This window comes from Poecilia latipinna, unplaced genomic scaffold, assembly GCF_001443285.1.
Source record: "Poecilia latipinna isolate Pla-1442-1.1 unplaced genomic scaffold, P_latipinna-1.0 Scaffold1061, whole genome shotgun sequence".
Classification (NCBI taxonomy): domain Eukaryota; kingdom Metazoa; phylum Chordata; class Actinopteri; order Cyprinodontiformes; family Poeciliidae; genus Poecilia; species Poecilia latipinna.
Genome location: NW_015113677.1, coordinates 253,208 through 273,809, shown reverse-complemented (window position 1 = coordinate 273,809; position 20,602 = coordinate 253,208). Strand labels below are relative to the sequence as shown.

The 20,602-nt window shown below is 39.7% G+C and overlaps 1 protein-coding gene and 1 long non-coding RNA gene across 2 annotated transcripts in view; one reads left to right on the top strand and one right to left on the bottom strand.

Moving 5' to 3' along the window:
• Positions 1–429: 429 nt before the first annotated feature.
• kcnq1.2 (potassium voltage-gated channel, KQT-like subfamily, member 1.2) overlaps positions 430–20,602 on the bottom strand; it is a 230,990-nt gene continuing 210,817 nt past the window's right edge. Inside the window, exon 19 of the mRNA XM_015051688.1 lies at positions 430–2,740. Within this exon, the coding sequence (XP_014907174.1) occupies positions 2,594–2,740 (147 nt within the window). The 3' untranslated portion in view covers positions 430–2,593. The remainder of the gene's footprint in view (positions 2,741–20,602) is intronic.
• LOC106959249 (uncharacterized) overlaps positions 18,585–20,602 on the top strand; it is a 19,317-nt gene continuing 17,299 nt past the window's right edge. The window contains exon 1 of the long non-coding RNA XR_001427307.1: positions 18,585–19,168. This is a non-coding gene — a long non-coding RNA (uncharacterized LOC106959249). The remainder of the gene's footprint in view (positions 19,169–20,602) is intronic.

Here is a 20,602-nt window from a genome sequence, read left to right as displayed (position 1 = left end):
TTTGGAAATAAACTTACTTCCTTCAAGATGTTTTTAAGGTTGTCTTAAGGTTTTTAGTCTGAAATCAAGTAAGTGCCTTGCCTTTGGACCTGTCAGTGTTTTTGTGTTCAGCCTGAGGGATCCTGAGGGAAATTTGAGGGAGTGTAACCTCTCAGTTTTTTGTCCCACAAGATGTTTCAATAAGTTTAAAATGGCAGTGTTAGTTTGTGCGTTGTCCCATGTCCAATGAGACGTCATAGGTTTATCACATGCGACTGCCGGACAGAAAAGTCTATGAAAGCCAGATTTTAAGCACTGATTTTTTCCCTTTTAAGGCTAATTGTTTTACGCTTTTGATCAACTAATGGCCTGTTTGAGTTAACATGACGTTTTTAATACTTAACATGGTCTTATTTCTTTTGTCTATTGCTCCTTTTCCTTCTTTTTGCATTTTGATGCTCTACTTACAAGCTGGAGAGGGTCCAGCACACTGAAATGCGAGTACTTATAATTTCTTTCCCACTCTGATGCTTTTCAGGATCAGGAGTGTATCACTCTATCTGGACAAGGCCCTCAAGCTGGGCCCGTGTGACACAATATTGTACCAAAGTCCAACCATAAACATTCTACATTTTCTGCATTATTATTTCTCCCTAAAAATAGTTTATTGTCAATGTCAGCATGAAAGTGCCTTTATTTCCCACCCAGAACTTGGGCTGAGGCAACAGTGATGCCTTGTTGCCCAAAAGCTAACTAGCCAAACGTCAACAACAAAAAGCGTGACCATTAGTCGTGGTCATTGTTAGTACTTGCTTGTGTTGCTTTCAATTTCTCTCAGAATTTGATGCAAACAAGTTTACCTTTACCTTTAAATGTGTAGTACCCTTATCAGATCTGATCTTTAACATTTTTCAAACTCAGTTGTTCAGTTTGTGTTTCTGACTTGAAGCTCAGAAACTGCCAGAAACTTCGCACCACTGATACCCAGAGCAATAGTGGGGATGTGCAAAATTAGGCTGTCATGTCATTGTTTGTCCAAAGGTTTGTGAAGTAAACATACATAAGAAAAAAAAAAGTTCTTAGAAGTCTTCACTTCAAAATCACTTTATAAAAATCTCACCAAAAACGTAAGATTTGGACAAGAGGTGCAATCACAGCAAGAAAAACAAAACAAACCACAAAAACATTTGTTTTGCAAATACATGTGGAGTGCCTGAATCTTTTATTATTATTATTATTTTGTAAATGGATACTAAATATTTCTTGAGGTCAGCTTCTATGAAGCTATCAGTAATAATTCATTTACCTGAAGCAGAAATCCATCCCATGGCAGTGAGTTTGTAAAGTGCTGGAAGGCTAACAGCTAGCTACAGGCTAGCTGAGACTGTAATCATAGGATACGACGGCATAATTGGGATTATTAACCTTTCACACTTTTGTATAAGACAGTCACGTTTGTTGCTGAGACTCTAAGTGTTAAAACCTGTGACGCTACGCTAAAGTTATGCTAGATGACGATGCTAACTATAACCTGGTTCACCAACTTAAACCTGGGGTGTCTAAACCTTTAAAATAATTAAATTATTAATTAGTAGTAACTAATAATTCAGGTGTGTTTGGCAGGAAAAGCAGCAAAATTAACCACAGTCTTCTTTTGTGAAACATCCTCCTCTAAAATAGCATGGTTAGTAGGAATACCTTCAGTTTCAAGTTGCTGAAATCAGCTAAATCCGTCTGACAAGCTGTTAGCTTTCCACCGTCTCTAGGATTTCTATAAATTCACCAAAACCATATGACCTCCACCAACAGGTAAGGGAACTATTATTCTCAGTTTAAAAAAAAAATCCTATTTATCCATTTAAAAACACAGGGTGCATTAAATTCATCTGCTGTGGCGGTAAGTCGTCGCCATGCCAACTGCAGTCCAGGGGGGGCAAAACCAACAGGTAATCTTTCTTCCCCACTCCCCGTTTTATCCAGTTTCCACAAACAAACGCTCGTTTCAATCTGAGTCCAGTCAGGCTGGATGGATGTGTGTCTGCGGCGCGAGGCTGTTGTGTAGGTGCCGGTTGAGCCAAGATAATCAGACGGATTTGAGGAATGCCTTGGCTCGGTTGTGGGTTTACAGCTTTTTTTTTTCCCTTCGAGTGCCATTGAGAAACCAGAGCGCTTTGACTGCATTACGACTTCATTAAGGGGTTAGTTAGCTATGGAATAATATTTGGAAGGGAGGAATGCTGCTCAGTGACAGGCCACACATAAATTAACATCATGGAGTAGTGCGCTTACGAGGCTAATGTGGTGAAATGAATTCATAGAACATGTTGCTGCCTGAGCGACCGGGTGCCGCGGTGAGGTCGCAGGAGCCGGCGGTAGTCCGGAGAATGAGGTCGGACTTTTCAGCCGGCAGAGGCTGTTTTGCCCTGGTTAGCATAAAACAGTAGCATTTTCTTTTGGGTCCAAAGCCGATGGAAAAGAAAAAAAACAAAAACAAGAGAGGACGTTGTGGAAGACTGAGACCCCTTATGCTTTGTGAGACGAAGTCCCCCTGAGGAAGGGGCGAGGCTGTTGAAGTGAAGTCCCAGTGTTTTAATCGCCCTCCGCCTGGGCGTGGTCAGGGCGCCTCGTCGATGCTGGCGCCCATGCGCTTCTGGATGGTCACCCGGCGGATGGATGGCTTGGACGTCAGATCTGGCTTGGGTGGGAACTGCTCCGTCAGAATCCGCAGGATGGAGTCCATTTTCCGGTCCATCTGGTGAATCTGAGAGAGATGAAAAGAGAGAAAGTTTAACTGGATAGTTCAACGCCAGATCAACACGCTAAACCAGAGCGAGCCGGCGACTTCGTGCCGCTGCAGAGTGGCTGCCGTCGCAATGACAGGGTAGCGAGAGACGTAATGACACGTCTCGCCGTTGGCGTCTTACCTGGCAAAGCCACTCATTACAAAAAGCTGCTAAGGTATATGATGTATGAGTGGGCTGACAGACACACACACACACACACACACACACACACACGTCCGCCGCTGTTTACGTGCTTGATAAACTGTAAACACAGGTGTGTCACCCGGCACACACACACATCTCTGAGAGCCTAACCACAGGGATGACTGCAGATAAAAGGCCGCGCCTCATCAGCTCAAGTAAACTCCAGACTGACTGGCAAAAAAAAAATCACTCAGAGTTCATGAACTTTAAGTAAGGTGACCTCTACCGCTTCTCTTATATCGTCATCTTCCTAATATAAAGGCCTAAGTTATCATTTGGCAGAATATGCCTCAGGCTTTTTTTTTTTTTTTTTTTTAAGGAAACTGACGACATTATATGTTTAGTATGTTCTTTTTTTGTCTTTTGTTTTTTTCAGAGTTTCACCATAAGAAGTCCAGTTGATGTGAAAATGTGTGCAATAAAAAAAATGGTGCTCCAACCAAAACGTCAGAGATTTATATCAAGCGATTTTCCCTCGATCAGATGTTTTGGTGAATAAATAAGGAAGATTGCATCATTTTGAGTTTTAAAAGTACAACCTCCATGAAAGATCCTGGAGGATTTTTTATTTTTATTAAAAATTGTTTTAAGAAAAAAAAAAAATCTGAATCTGTCAGTATCTGAGTTGGACCTCAAACGAAACCTAAAAATTGGTATCGGCTGTAAAAGAGTGAGCGATCGTTGCATTTCTATATAAAATGTTCAAAACCACGACGACTAAATCTGCTTGTTCTTCTCAGCTAGGACCCCTAACACAGAGCCATTTTAAAATTAGCCATACGCTTTCATGAGTTTGTTTCCAACAATACAAATAATAGTCATTTCCTGGTTACTCACCAGGCTATTTCCTGCTTCCTTAAAGACAAATTAGTGCAAGTCGAAGAGAAAAGTACCCGCTCTAACCTTCAGACGCAGAAATCCTTTTTAGGGGTTTCATTGAACAAAGAGTTGTTAAGCAAATTCTGAACAAAAACACCAACTAATCTCTAAAAATGAGATGTTCGTAAAGAAATTTACTCTATGGAAGAGAACAAGTTTGGGTTTGGAAGTGACACCTGAGTCAAACAGACTCCGACGCAGACAGACTGCCGAATGCAAAGTTGGATTGGAACTTTCCGGCACCTACACTTTAATTTCCACCTCACTATAGCTTTAGATTATAGTGATTACTGCAACTCAGAGGTAGGAAGCAGAAATGACTTCGTTTCGCCTTGCGTTCTGCTGCGAACTGCAAATTAAGTAATCCAGAACGATAAGGCCTCGGGCCGTTCAAAGCGATTCACGGTCTGGATGTCGTCTGCCTTTACAGAGCCGTCTGTGATCTGTAATTTGCATTCTGTGCAAAGTATGGAAAAGGTTTCTTTTTTTTTTTTTTCACCCAGTGTTTTGCATTTTGTCAAATTCAACGTCACACACGCATTCACTGGGATCCAGTGATACAGACTTCAAGAATTACCCTGAAGTGGAAGGAAAAAGATGCATTGCATGGTTTTATAGATTGGTATATATAAAAACCTTTGAAAGCTAATTTATATGGTGAATTGAAGTCTACAGTCAGTATGTAAATAATGAAAACAGTGTGAAGTGATCTGATTAAGAGTTTATACAGATTTTTTCCCCCTCTGTTTTGTAAAAGTCTAACAATTGCTTGTACACATTGGTTCTCTGGAAAATCTCACTTCCTTTCTAAATAAAAAGCAAACATTGTGTCGACCCATAACAAGCGCACTGTGCCAATGATGGCCTTTCCAAACTCACTCAAAACTAAGAGGAACGGCCAACTTTGAACGTGATGGAAAATTTGAATTTGTCCAACCGGTTTTGAACCACAGAGCATTAATCTCTAAACTTACGATAAAACCAAAAACCTTTAAGTTTGTGTCTAAGATCAGACATGGTTAGCGATAGGTGCACACGCCCACCTTAAGCTATAAATGTAAAGATGCCCAAAACATCTAGTCCACGCACGTTTCTAACTACAAAGAGATTCAGAGCTGAAGAATCGCTTTGTACTCGTCGACTTATCCTCCAACAACTACTTACAGGCTCCCACCAACAACCTGTGACGACTGAAATGGCTTCCAAAACCTGTGGAAAGTGATAAGAATGGCTCTTTGTGAATCAAAGCCTCGACATTAAAGCACATCAAAGGAGCCCAACATCTGACGCGTGGAGCTGAACGGACAGATTCAGACTCCTGTCTTCTTACTAAACGCTGATAGCGGCTCCGGCCAGACCGAGCGCCTCCTGGCAGCGCTCACTCAGACAGTTAACGTCGATTTCATTGGCTTTAGGGTTCGTTTGTTCCGTCTCCGCGTCTTTTACTGTGTGCGCGCCTGATGGCTCGGACGTTTTTATGGCAGAGGGGGACGTTTAGCAGCTATTCTCCCCGTGGAGGTACGAGCCGTAAAGAGGACGACGGTATAAATCACAAATATTGGGGATGGTCGCAAAACGTCACAGAAGGAAACAGAGTTTAAGCGAGATCATAACGGAGAACTTTTTGCTTTACGATATCAAAGGCATCTTTGATGTGGATCAGCACCAAAGTACATTAAATATCTGTTGTCGTTGCCGTGTCAACCTTGTGGACCATTCAGGTGTTCTGGTTCTGATTCTGATTCTGGTCTGTGTCCTCAGAACCAGAACCAAACACAGAAAAGTAGCTTTCAGCTTCTAGGCTGTAATCAGGAGCAAACTTCCAGAAAACTGCAAAACTGCTGAAACACTGAGTTGCTTTAAATTAAGGTTAAAACCCCACTGGTTTAGAGTTGCCTTTGGTTTGTAGGACGCAACAGAGTATAAGGAAATAAAAAAAATAACTTCAAATGCAGAAAATTAAGACCTGAGAAAATAAAAAATATATAGAAAATTACTATAATAAAGTCAAAATACCACAAGAATGAACTCGTACAAGAATAAAGTCACAATATTATGTGAATAAAGTAATAAAAATACAAGATGAAAGTCATACTATTACAAGAATAAAGATGTTATACGAGAATAAATTCATACTATTACGAGCATAGTCACATGGGAATAAAGTATAAAGTCGGAATATTACCATTTAATTCTCATGTTATTATGGATAAAGTAATAAAAATATGACTTTATTCTTGTATTTTATTACTTTATTCACGTAATACTATGACTTGTTCTCAAAATATTACAACTTTATTCTCATAATTTTGACTTTATTCTCACACTGTCATAACTTTATTCACATAGTTTCATTTGCTAATTTTTTCTAAGTGTGGCCGTAATGCTCTGTCGTATTTGTAAGTAGAAGATATTTGATGAACTCTGTGATGTTTTTATGGTGTAAAAACGTCACACAGCTGCCTCACTGCTGAAATGCTCTACAGCACATATAGTGATAAACTTGACTTGACATCTCTGTGGCACCAGACAGGAGGAAACCGGCTCTGCTGATCGCCACCACAACGTGAGCACAATGTGCCGCCTCTTTTCTGACTCTTTCAACCAGAGGTTTGAATTTTCAGCTCGTACAGATTTCTTTCTTCCACCCCCGTCTGAGAATGAACTGTGACCTAAATAGTTGTGCAAAGCAGACAAAGCACGCGCCAGAGCCCAGATGAAGATTACAGATAAATAAGAAATCATAAACATCTCGGGCACAACTCTACTGAGTTATCAGCCTTCTCGCTGGAGCCTGAAATGGAGCAGGGGAGAAAAAAACAAAACAGAAAAAAACCCCCCACTAAATTACACAACGGCGTTGCGATAACACGATTTACTGATCGTGTTATCAGTAAATCACATCAGCTTTGGCCGGTGACAGAGCCCTGAAGGAACAGTGAGGTTGTGAACCTGTTGCCGGTGATTTTCACGCTGTGTTGTATATATAATTAGATTTCCTTTCACTTTACCACAGTGACTGAAAACGAGAGAAGCGTAAAAGGGTGGAGCTTTTTTTTCTATAGCTTGTTTCTGTTTGATTTATTCAGATATTTACTGATAATTCCTCATTCAGAGAACACAGTGCTCTCACTGCAAAGTAAACATCTTCCTCGTGACGCCAAGTCAGAGTTTCTACATACTTTAATTCAAAGATTTCAGACCTTTTCAGATTCATAGCTGCAGAAAATATTTCTACGCTGCTCAGACCGTTAGTAAGGCACTTGCAAAAACCACCGACTAAAAAAACGACGGATGAATTTGGGAAACTTGGCCTGTGTTCACACCGGCCCCCGTCTGAGTCCACTTTAATCAAACTCTCGTCTGTTTGCCTAGGAAGGTTTTTGTGTCGTTTCCTCCAGCGGTTCTTGGTGCAGCGCCTCCACAGGCGAGGAGGTGAACAAGTTTTTCAATAGTTTGGTTTGTTTGACACATTGCAGTGTGAAGGCAAACCGCAGCAGCTGAAAATTTAACAAACGTTGCAATTTTGGTCCCCAGTTGAACAGAGTTTACCGGATTATCAGACTACAGATTATTTGGTAGACAGCAGGACAGGGAATACAATATCTAAAAATAAAATATATATCCATTCTCAAATTTCCTTTTCCATACATAACCAAAACACGTTCTAGCTGAGACGGACATATTAGACCGGCTCATACAGCTGGAACCAGATATTTACATACACCGAATGAAATGATATCCAATTTTGTTCCTCACTGTCTGAAGTTAAACCAGACCAAAAAACGTCTCATGTTTTAGGTTAGTTAAAATGACCAAAATTGTGAGAAGCTTGTGAAAAGGTCATTTTTACTTACATTTCCTACTTTAACAAAAAGAGGAAATAATAAATGGAGATCTTTGAGCATGAAAATCCTCTCGTTACACCAAGAGAAAATATTTGTCCTAGAACAGAATAAAGTTAGCTGTAAATAACTAATCCCACCTGTTCACACCAATAATTCAGTCTCTTTTCTTCAGTAACAAAAGAGTCAAAGATTTTTGTCATCCTTCTAACTTATCTATTTATTCTTTCATTTTAGCTCTCAGATGTAAAAGAAGTTGTGACAAAATATTTTCATCCTGATCAAACAGAGCTGGATCTGCATCAGCTGCATGTAAAGTTGATGCTAGGACGTGGCATTGTGTCTTCCAGCACAACTACAATGAGAGCTGAAACGATTAACCGGATTCATTGTGATGAATCGAGTACTGAAATAATGGTCAACTAATTTAGTAATTGCCAACTCAAAAACAAGACATTTGCTGTGGAAAAAAAAAAAACATATTCAGAGAAGAAGTTGAGCCAAAACTGCAGAAAACATTTAATTACATTAACATAAACATCGTTGTCTGTAAAAACGTTTTAGCCAAAACTCTTCAAATGGCATAATTTTAGTGGTATTATGGGCAATAAAATGTTTATTTTCTTATTTAAAAGATGCACAGACATAATTCAGTTCCCTTTCTAATGTATTTTGATTACTGTATAAGAACATCTAAAGTGGTTAAATAATAAAAAAAAGAGTATATTATCTGATTAATCAATTAACCATCGATTAGTAAATTAATCGTTAGTTGCTGCTCTAATTGAATGTGACACTGAATTTAATTCCAGTTACTTAACAGGAATCATCAGGAGCTCAAACAACCAGACGTTTTCCTTCACATCTAATCGATTTTCCCAGTAAACGAATGAACTGAAATCAAAGGTTGGACGGCAAAGTTTTGGAAGTGACGCTTCTTTTCTCATTGAATTTTTCTCTGATGCGTCTGAGTGACGCACTGCGTTGACATGCGACCAGGAGACAGGTGACGCTCCAGCTGTCCTCTGACCGCAGGCAGCACATGGGACGGTCAAAAACATGGCCGCTCAGCTGCAGGGGGTTTCCCCGTCCGGCAGCTCAGCTCCACAAATGCATGCAGATTAAACCTTCGGTGATGTTCCTTTAACAACAAGTTGGAAGTGTTCAGAGAACAATTGATCAGTTTTTTAGTTTGCTTAGTGTTATCTCTAGACTTGTAGAAAATAACTAAATATGGGTGCTGCTCGGTTGTTCAAATGCTTACATATGCCTATTGTGGTTTCCGTACATGAAGTGTTTCTAATATCATAAACAAGCTTTTAAATAAGTTATGAAAAATAACATTTCTTTTGAATCCCCATAGATGTTTTCACATTTTTTCTCCCCCACACCACAAACTGAAATTTCCAGTATACTGCAGTGGGAGTCTACCGGACAGAGCAACAGAAAGTAGGGCATAAATGTGAAATGGAAGGAAAAATAGTAAATAGTTTTCCACATTTTCCCCCAATAAATCGTAATTATGAGCTCGAAAGTCAAAATTATGACTTAGCAAGTCGAAATTATGACTTTGAAACTCAAAATGACGACTTGGAGTCTCGTAATTATGACTTGGAAAGCCGAAATTATAATTTTACATCTAAAACATTATGACCTCGAAAGTCGAAATTATGACTCCTTGATGGCTTTTACTCTTTCCTTCGTGGAAATGGGCTTCGATGGAATATTCAGTGGAAAATGTGCATTTGTTTCAAGCCTCTATTAAAATGATACCCCTAAACAAAATCCAATGCAATCTATTTTTTCATTAGGCAATGTCTTAATTCAATTCCCTTCTTAATGTATTTCTGTTATTGTATTCTAGTAGGTCTTTTATGATCAATATTAAGAAATAATTTATTTAAAACAAGCTCCTGTGTCGATTTGAAAAGCTATTTGTAGTTTTATTTCAAGCGTATCGAGATATCTGCAAAAGAAACGAGACAAAAAAAAAAAAAAACTTGGTAAGATTTTATGGTTTTGGAGGGAAAAACTTGCAACCAGTGAAAACTGGTTCAGCCAAACATTTACACAGCAGACTGAAAACACTTATTTTTTGCATAATTTTGTTTCATTCCCCAAAATCGACCTTGAAGTGCTTGACGTGAACATTTTAGTTTTTCAGTCAAAAAGCCGTGAAACGTGAACTGGTTACCACATAAGAGTCGGATACTTCTAGAAAACGCCAAACATCTTTAGTAGTTTGATCTTTAATCAGGAATTCGTGTGCTTTCCGGTCTCCACGAGGATTTGTGGAGACACGGAGAGAAGCGGTGGGGACAACAGAGAGCTCCTGTTCACACAGGAACTCCCTTCCTGAACCACCTTCCTGCTCTCCCCTGGGGAACGCTCCGTCTGCTATCTGCTGCTGTACGAGCACACACGCAGATAAACAGGGCCGAGTATATAATACACGCACACAAACGCGGCTAGCTTCTCCTCGTCTTATTGTCACGTAGCAAACAACAAACAAAGCCTGAGAAACAAAGACCCGTGTCCCCCGTTGGGGACTCCAACCGCAGGTCCAAGTTCTCAGACAGTCTGCGACTGAAAAGCCTGCATGCCCATACGCTCTGCGCTGTAAACGGCTGAAATTGTTTTGCCCAAAGCTGAACCAGCCAGTCTGATTACACTGAGCGTGTTGACATAAACCTGACTCACGATAAGGTGCGACATAACCAGGCTGTGGCTGCAGGGCACCTTTTCTGAGACGTGGCGTTGCATCCAGAATAAATAGGAATCTCTTGCAAGACACTGGGGAAATTAAATACTGTGAATGTGTGTGTTTTTTCTTCTTTTTCTTTTCCTAACACACACTGCTGTTATTGTGAGTACAGCAACTCAAAGTGTGTCCACACATAGATTACTCGCTTTTGCTTTTTTGACATTTCAGGCCACCGTAGCATACAAATAGCATATATTTTGTAGGAAATAAAAAAAGTTACCCAAACCAACTTTGGTCCATGTTAGAGATTTTTTGGTAACATTAGCCTGATTAACATTCAGTCTAATGTTAATCAACATTCAGTCTATAGATTATTAAAGTGTTCTCTTCCTTCTGTGTGTATAAACTGACCTGGACGCCCCGTCTGCTTGTTTGTCTTCATGTGAAAGTTAACTGTGTGTTTCCCAGACCTTAAATTATGTTTCCACAGGTGCCTCCTTATCAACCGGAATACTCCCTACCTTAGAAACTGCCTGTGTGCAGTAATATTTTGTCTCTGCTGTCTTTCTTCCCTATCCTCCCTCTTGTTGTTTGATAATAAAAGACAAGCTGTAACCAAAGGTCTTTAGAACGCTCAGTGAACGGCTTGGAGGAGCAGTTTGCTGAGTCTTCTCCTTTTGCAAAAGTTTGGCCATAAAACTCATATACATTGTCTGTGGTTCTTTTATGTAGGTTCGAGAAAAATACCTATCAGTCCATGTGTTGGTAGGGTTAGGCATTGTTAGGGTTAACATCAGTTAATTTAGTTTATTTCATTTGTTTTCTTGGTTCCATTAATTACGTTGAATCGTCCAGATCTTGAAGTAGCAAAATGGTCCAAGACCATCACACTGCCACCACCGTGCTTGACTGTAGGTCAGTATAGAGCCATGCTAAGACTTAAGACTAAATAAAAAAAAAATGAATAAAGTTGAAATAATATGAGAATAAAGCTATAGTATTTAAAAAACAACAACAATAAAACAGTCCAAATAATACCAGAAAAAAAATCATAACACTTTGACTTTTTTCTCGTATGAGTTTATTCTCATAATTCCAATTTTTTTTTTTTAAATGTTCTTAGTTTGGCCCTTATGCTTTTCCTGAAGTGGTGTGTTAGGGACACACACCGTCCAAACAGTTCCCACTTTGACCTCTAAATCCACAGGATATATTCCTAAACTTTGGGTGTCATTAGGCTATATTGCAAAATTGCAAGACACTTTGTATTCTTTTTCGGGTAGAGGCATGGAAACATCCGATGAACAGCTTTTATTTTAATAATTATTTTTTAAAAATATAAACAACGCTCGCCTGACCTGAGGCTGGTGAACCCTGCAACACTTTCCATGTTGCTCTGGGTCGCTTGGTGACTTCCTGGATTAGGCGCTAATGCTCTCTTGGGGTAATTCTGGTAGGTCCTGGGAAAGTCCACCATTGTTCCTTGTTTACTCTGTTTGTGGTTACCGACTCTCGTTGTGGTTTTGGTGTTTAATTTCTTTTCACCAGAGCTTGATGCGTCCGGCCTCCTTCATGTTGTCAGCGAGGTTCTGTCTTGATTTGCTAAAATGGGCAAATACCTTTTTAAATTTTTGTATTCATTTTTTTTTTTGCATAAGGTCACATCAGCTTTGTTACATTAGTAGATAAAATCAACAGATTTGTTTTAATTACTCATTTTTCCTTTACATGAAAGTAGATTTAAATAAATCTGTAAAGGAGGAAAAATATTTACAGGTCTATAAAACTTATGAAGCTTGAACAAAATATTTTTGATTTTTCTTCCCCCTCCTCTTCACTAAAGTTAAAAATCTTTGCTGCAGCGTTTCTGTGCTTCCCAAGCTGACCTTTCCACATTCAGCGACTCACACTGCCATCTGTTGGAAGCTCTGAAAGCTTTGGAGAAAGGCTCAAAATCTGCAATCGCTGCATTCTTCCAGCCGTGCCAAACTCTACCATCGCATGATTCTTTGACAAATGGAGACATGACACGCAAGAGGGATACGAGATCCTGGACTGAGCAGAATGAGGGAGCGTGTGGTAGCACTGACAGCTGTAATTAGGTGTTGCAAAGCGGTGCGGCTCATTCGAGAAGCAAAAACAAGCCTTGGACACGGTGCACAGCGATGTCTCGACTGAATACAAAAACTTTTTTTTTTCCTTTTTTTTTTTCTCCACGTACCACACAGGCAATAATAGAAACCGTAACTCATAATGTGATATTTGTCTCCTCCTCTCCTTGTTCTCTCTCTTTTCTCTCTTTCTGACAGCAGTCTTGAAGGGATTCTGGGAACAACGTGGTGGAAAAGAAAAAAAAAAGGGATAAGCATTGATAAAAACACAAGGACGGCAGAAGAGGAAAAAGAAAAGCGTACCAGCGTTAGCAGTGCGCTGCAAACTGTGCCTGTCCAGGTCACGACTTTCTGTTTTCCTCAACAAAAACAAGATTCCCGTCACTGAAATCCTCATGTTGGCACGAGACAATAGAGCCGGAGCAGAAGCAGAGATAAGACAAGACAGAAGCCATTGTACAGATCAGCGCCGTCTCATGCTGTAATAAATCTGTAATGTGTTTTCCCACCACAGTAACCTTACAAGGCCTGTGGCTTTAACCCTTTTATCACCAGACGCCTTCACAGAAACGCAGTTTTGTTCTGCCAAACGTTAGCTTTTATTCTTTTAGTCTAACAAATTAAGTGACATATTGTTGATTTCCTATGGAAATAACTTTCTTCTAAAACCAAGTCAAGGATTTTGTTTTCCTGTTAGTATATTTTCCATCTTCCTCCATAAATCTTACTAAAACATAATGTTGATTGTTTTTTTTTTTTTTAATGGAAATAATTTGGGAGTAAATTCCAAAATTTTAGTTCTATGCTAGGCTGCATGAAGCCAGTATCTTATTTCTTTGCACTTTTAACACACGCGCTTTCTTAGCTACACGTTGCTACTACAGGTTGGACATCATTTGACCTTCAGTATGTTTAATGGCAGCCTGGTAAGAACTGGCTCCTTGCTTCCTGGAGGCGTGGACTCTGATAAGATTTTACATTTTACCCAATCACTAACATATGGCCAGTTTGACGCTATGAAGCTTACCAGAAATGACCTTTTATGTAAAGAAAAACATCCTGATGTTAATTGAATATTTTGGAAGCGTGACCAATACAGACTGAACAGCTTTGTTCACTTCCTCCGATGCCACCGCTGAAACTACAGGCAGACTACAAGTTTAAAACAGAGCAGAAAATGGATGTCATTGTTCACAACTTCTTCTGTTTGCTGATTGGCCTGTTAGAAAATAGGAGGAATCCAGGTGAATGGGGAAAAAACCCAGATGGAGCAATGAAGGGAGATGAGAATGGGGTAGGAAGGCGATGGCCAAGCTAGTTTTGTGATATCATCTGGCATTACAAAACCACACATGCTGTGTTTCCATTGACAATAAAATAATGCAAATTGGAATTCCGAAAATAAATCCGCTACATGGAAACACGGCAATTAAAAAAAAAAAAAAAATTCCAGTTTTTCAACGTGATGGTTTTTCGACTACATCTAAATATACAACCGAAATAAAATAAATCTAAATAACAAAATAAAACAAATAAAAATAAATTGAAATGAACAACCAAATGTTGCTACTGCCAGAAAAGAAAGAAGACCACGGGAATGGTACGAGGATGACGGCGCAGCACGTTTTTCTAATGGCTTACTGCATGAACAGACTGATTCACGTGTGACTTTAATTGCATTTCTTATTTAGTGGAAACACCACAATTGCAAAATTATGATTTTTTTCGACATCAACAGATAATCAACAAAGTTCTGCACATATCTGTAAGGGAATAAAGCTGCAGTTGCTGCAGATTTGTCAGCTGTACAACCATGAGAATCTCCCCACATACCCAGGGTGCTCCGGTGGATTTAGATTGGACAACTGTGGAGGCAATCGGAGTTCGGTGAACACATCGTCACACCCAAGAAATCAGTTTCGTGTTGCTTAAAACATTCTGACCCTGTCATCTTAATATTGTGAATGTTGGCGCTGGAATCCAGACTCGTTCCTCGTGGGAACATTTTCCCAGTCTGTCGTCTAATTTTGGTGAGCAACGTGTGAATTCCAACCTCGGCTTCCTGTTCTTAGCCAACCAGAGTGCCAACCCGTGTTGCTGCTGGAAGGCTTGACGCCTTGTGAGATGGTATCTTCCTCCACTCTGGGCTGTAATGAGTAGTTATTTGCTTCATCATCTCTAATCAGTCTGCACAGTCTCATCTCTTATCTCTCATCTGACATCAACAAGACTTTTCGTCCACACCTTTGCCGCTCACTGGATGTTTTCTCTGAGAACCTAAATGATGGTTATGAATGACAAACAGTTTCAGCTGAATACACGGTTGAGAAAATTGAGGAAAAACAAGCAATGGAAGTGATATGCCTATGAAAGCGGACAGTGAATCTGAGTTGGTCGATTGCTTGGCTACTCTATGGAGAACATAAAGAGCAATGGTACGAAATGAGTCGCATGCTCAAAAGCGAGTTTGAGCTTTTTTTAACAAAGTCGTTAAAAAAAGCTCGGTGCGCCACGATCGGCCTACCACTTTCTGCCACCGTCTTTTTCATAGTTTGCGCCAGTGGCAACATCCGCTTGTTGATCACGTGATGCGAAAAAAAGTGCTTACGTTGCAGCTTTGAGAAATAAACCACTTTCAATATGGCCAAAAATCGAAACATCCAAATTCATTTTTGCAAAGTCAAATTGCGCCATAAGATGGTCAATGGAAACGCATGTAGTGTAATCCTTACCCTTGAATTTTAAGTACCTGTTTAGATTTTACTTCTATGTTGCAAGAGTCACTTACTATTGAACTAAGTGGTAGGAAGCTGGTTCTGTTGCTTTAAAATAACCAACCTCAACTTTTTATTATCTTGTATTGTAACCTGTCAGATAATGCACCATTTGCAAGGAGTTCTTGCTGGACTTTCAGTATCTCTGTCATCAGTAGTTGTAATCTCCATTGCATGAGTTACAATCATCTGTTAGTAAAACTGTTAGAAAGGTTGTATTTAAAAAACAAAACAAAAACAAAACCACAAATGCTGATGGATCAGTGTTGAGAACAAAAGGCTGCAAACACATTTTGCTCAAAGTAGCGAATAGTTTCAGGTCATATGATGCTGGATTTAGACTACCTAGCTGCCCTTTGTGACTCAAAGACACACACACACACACACACACACACACATACACACACACACGCATGCTGGCTTTGGCAAGCAGAAACAGTATAGGGTGTACACACTGGCCTTTCTGGTGGGCCAACAACAGGCTAGTATTACACACAGGTCATCACTATCATTACCGCAACAGACCTGCATAAAAACAGGACGAATGTAAACGTGATAAATGGTGAAAAAATACTGCTTATGACTGGAGATGATATAATATTTATTAACATCAGGCAATAAAACAAAAGCCTCATAAAACGTGTGCGTATTTGAATGTGACAGAGCTCCATATTTACTTTTTATGGTCAACCTTGGAGTTCATGATGAGTCTTTGTTGGTCCTGCACCGCAGGTCGTCGGTCTCGGGCCCGACCATGACAAAAATGGTGTTCAGCCAGCATTTCTATTCGTATCTCAGATGTTATCGCTTCCTGGAACGCCGTGGTAAAAAAAATGTTAATAACTTCTCCAGCACTTAGGAATGTATGCCTGTCATTTTTTGTCCACCAAATGTTTTCTGTAAATTCCACTAAAGTCACCTGTCAGAACAGATTGTGCTTTTTTGCGAGAGGTGTTCCCCTGTCTCAGTTTGGGGATTTTACAAGAAACAAACGGGCAGAAGAAAAGCAGAAGTCAATACCCTGCTTGAGATAAGTTTTCTAGAAGTCTGAAACAATCAGCAGTGTAATATTATTTTTGTGTTTTTGTTACGTGAACAAAAAATCATTTTGAAAATTCACCGGCTGAATCCTCACATGCCATCGATAAACAGTATAAAAACTATTTTAAAGTAAGCAGAGAAAAGACGAACAGTTTGCTTATCTAGTTCATCCAATCAAAACGCTTGCTGACTTTGTGAAAACAGATAATTCCCCTTTCACACGTGCATAACTGGCTGGCCTTTTAACATTTCAGGAAGTTATGATTGTCTATGTGACACTGGAGGATGCGAGTTGTGAATTCTAGACTGCTACAGATATTTCACACAAATGGCTGTCAAAGCTTTAAAATGCAACATATCACATATAGTTCACTCTAACTGAGGCCAATGCTAATTAAATGTTCCAACAGTAACCCAACAATGACTGTATTTATGCTTCTATATTGGGGGAAATTGATAAAGATTCACTCACCTCAGCATTTCGAGTGCTTGAAGTGGCTCCTATTGATGGCAGCTTGAAATTTATTATACTTGGGAGCAACGACAGACTGTTTTTGGCTCGTCAAGGTTTCGTTGGGTGATCATAAAGTAAAAAATAAATAAATAAAACTAAATGAGCTATTTACATCACCTCAAAAAGAATGTGACAATGTAAACTGCCATTTTCTGAAGCGATTTTGTTCTGTTGCACCGTGAAGGAATGAAATCGTGAAATGTTGCTTAGGATTTCACAAAAAATTCTCCTGACTGTCTTCGGGGTCACCATGATGTTTTTTTTTGGGGCGGGAAATGTGCGATGTACCTTTCTGAGTTTTATGAACAGCAGCGGTCTTTCCCCTTTAACCTCTACCATGAACTTAACCAAAGCAAGAGAGGCCTGCAGAATTTAGCTCTCTCAAAAACTGGTTTACTGGAGTCCCAAACCTGTTTCCAAACAGTTTAGTGTTGGTTATCTCCTTTCTCATCTGCTATTGAATTTCTTTTGATTAGAGCATAATGTGTTGCTGCAGGCCTAGCAATAATCAGGCTGAAATGTGGCGAGAGATATGTAAATGTGTTTAAACATGGCTGATTTGTAATTGACCAAAGGGGAGGATGTGGTTATCTTCACCCAGGTTATGTAATGAAACATTTAAATGTGACAAAAAAAAGAAAAGAAAAGAAACAAAAGAAAAAGCAAAACACTTTTTCACTACACTTAATATAAATAACAAATCATCCAAATTTAGAGCAGAGTTGGGACAGTTCTGATGCAGCGGCTTAGATAACAATAAATAAAAAAAATGTTGAGAGCCGAGTATTTAACAAACGGATTATTGGTTAGCATAATCAATCGCAAACATACACAGTAATCTGTTTGACTTTCACGTTTTAATTTTCAACATGGAGCTTCTCAACCAGAACAGCAGGAAACTTCGAGAAGCTCATATGAAAAATAAACAAACTTAAATCAGAAGTGAAAAGTGGCACAAACATCCAAACTTGAGAAGTTTATTTTTGCTGATTTGTGAGTCGGTTGACTCTCTTCTTTTTTTTTTCACTTCTGTGTTCGGTTCTGGGCCTAAACTGTGATTATGAAACGCGATAGCATCTCATTACAAGCTGGGTTTCCTTTGTGTCCAACAGCACAGGCTTTCATGTAAAAACCTTGGCAAAGTGTGTCGGGTTTTGAGTTTTCTTGAAAGTGTTTGAAAAGAAAACCGATTGTACTTTATGAGAGTCCGTCTTCAGACTCAACGGTTTCAGTCCAAAGCATTGTTTAGCACAGCCAAACTTGTTTGCATGCTTGTGTGCTTTTTATGTGCTTGTATTCAGGTTCCTAAAGACTCGAGACTCTGGTTTGCATTTGGAAAAAAGAAGAAGAAAGAAAAGAAAAGCAGAACACACCTAAAAACAACCAGTTTAAATCGAAAGATGTAAAAATGTTTACTTGATACGCTCCTGTAATTTGGCTAATGCCAACAAAGAGGGAATTTGCAAGACGTGTAAAAAAAAAAAAAAAAAAAAAAAGCCTTAAAGATGCAGAAGATAAATCGATAGAGTTCATGAATGAATCCCGAACCAACATGCCGGCTGTCCTCAAAGTGACTGACCCGGACGCGTGAACCAAACTGCACCACCGGCCGCCTCTGTGCCAGCTGGAGAACAGAGCTAGCCGGGCTCAGATTCACGGCGGGCCAACGTGCTGCCAGCGAGACCGGCTTCCCTTCACTTCAGCATCGCAACGTACAAAGCGCTCTTTGTGTTTGCGAGAGCAGGAGAAAAAGATGGACGGAGAGAGGAGAGAGGGGTGGAAGCAGAGTGTAGAGGCAGGAAGGTGGAGGCCTGAGGGCGGTTTCGCAAGGAGAGGAGAGAGAGAGAGAGAGAAGAGAGCAAAGAATGGGACGACGGTGGGGGCGCTCCGCTTAAAACAACAGGAAACTGAGTGAGAGCACCTGACGCTGACGGTGAGCATCAAGGGCCGCGCCACGTGCCGCTAAACTGCAGCCAAAGCTCATTTCTGAGGCGGCGGTGCTGCTAGCGATGTGCAGAGGGGTGTGTGAGCTCCGGCTAATCTCTCTTTAAAGTGGATATCCTGCTCAATGCTGCTTTTGTTTCTGAGGCCTGCTTTCACAAGGACATACAATCCCTTGTGTCCACTCCTCCCCTCCTCCTCTCTTTGTCCTACTTGGCGTTTTATCTCCGTTGTTCACTGCACACGCCTCCTTTCATGAAACCCCTATTAGGGTTTTATGGGGTTTTAGTAACTTTGTCTTGACGTGTCTGTGCGACGCCGAAGGCCTGTGCGCGCGCTTCGAGTACGTCAAATTCTTACACTCGTGTCCATGTGTTGAACGGACACAGAAATGTACATATGTCTCGCTTGGAGGTTTAAGTCAGCCGCAAATTGTTGGAGAACGGCTTTGATGCTCGACTTTGAAGAATATTCATGTTTTCCTCCCATGAATATGTGGCGTTAAGGGGTTGGTAACTCAAGCTGGCTCAGTTTGCTTCTTTATATGCTCTGTGCTTATTCAATTATTACTGCATTAAGCTGAAACAAAAAAAAACAAAAAAAACTTACAAATGAGACATGAGCAACCAGAGAGGCTTTAATGTCCAGAATGGACAGAAGAATGAATTTGGCTTAAACGACGTGCTTTATTTCTTAAAGTGACCTCACTTTTGTTTAATGGGAAAGTATAAAATGGCAACCTTGAGTAAAAATAACAGTTTCAAAGTTACTTTGTCATTTACTAAATAATGTACAACATCAGCCAGTATGTTTTTTAATCACAAAAGCAGCAATTTTCCCAACTTCTCCTAAAATAACATCAACATTACAGTTCTAATAATATTTTGTTTATTTTAATTAAGAATGTGATACTAAGTTTTAAATGGGCAATATTTTATATTTCATAGCACAATAAAATATAAAACTATGTTACCCTCATATATCCAATATCCACTTTTGGAAATGTGTGGGAAGAATCATTCACATGTTAACCAACAAAACATTTACAATATTCAAGTATTTTTGAGCATTTTTAATACTTTTCAGTGTAACACATGAAAATCTGCAACCAGCTGCAGCTTCTATCTTTTTATTTTGTTGCTTCACAAACATGTAAACAAGAGTGAGTTTAAATGTGTGATATAATTGCTACTGCAAAACAAAACTGAGAAAGAGAAGAAAAAATAATTCTATAACAATTCTGGTTTATCGAAGGCATAAAAATCAGATGGGTTATGTAATAATGAGCTGTTAAAGACTGATTATCTGGGCCTTAAAAAATAATTTAAGGCAAACAACCTTTTTTTTCTCATCAACACTAAAAAAAAAAAAAAAAAAAAAAAATCTGCAACTTTAAAGAGCCGAGAATTATGAAACTCAAAGTGTTTGTTATCTTGCGGACTTAGTGAAGTATTGCTAAGAAAGGCTGGAATGAGGCCAAGGCTCAAACAAATGGGAAGAAAAATACAAAAACAAACTCCGCTACCCATTACCATCCATTACAGATGAAAGGCGTAAACCAAAATGCCATCAATCCATAAACACTTTAACCTCCTCCAACCTTTTTCTAGGAAGCTGTCACCACATGGAGCTCCTCTGGTCCCGTTACCGAAGCGCTCGGAGCACTTAAGATGGTTTTTAGTATGTAAAGCCAAGTAAACACACTGGGGGTAGGAGGGTGTGTGTGCGTGTGGAGGGGAGTGTGTGTGTGTGTGTGGTGGGGGGGGGGGGGGGGGAACGAGGGAGAAGAATAAGAAGTTGCCTGAAGGACGCTTTGTCCTCAAAGCC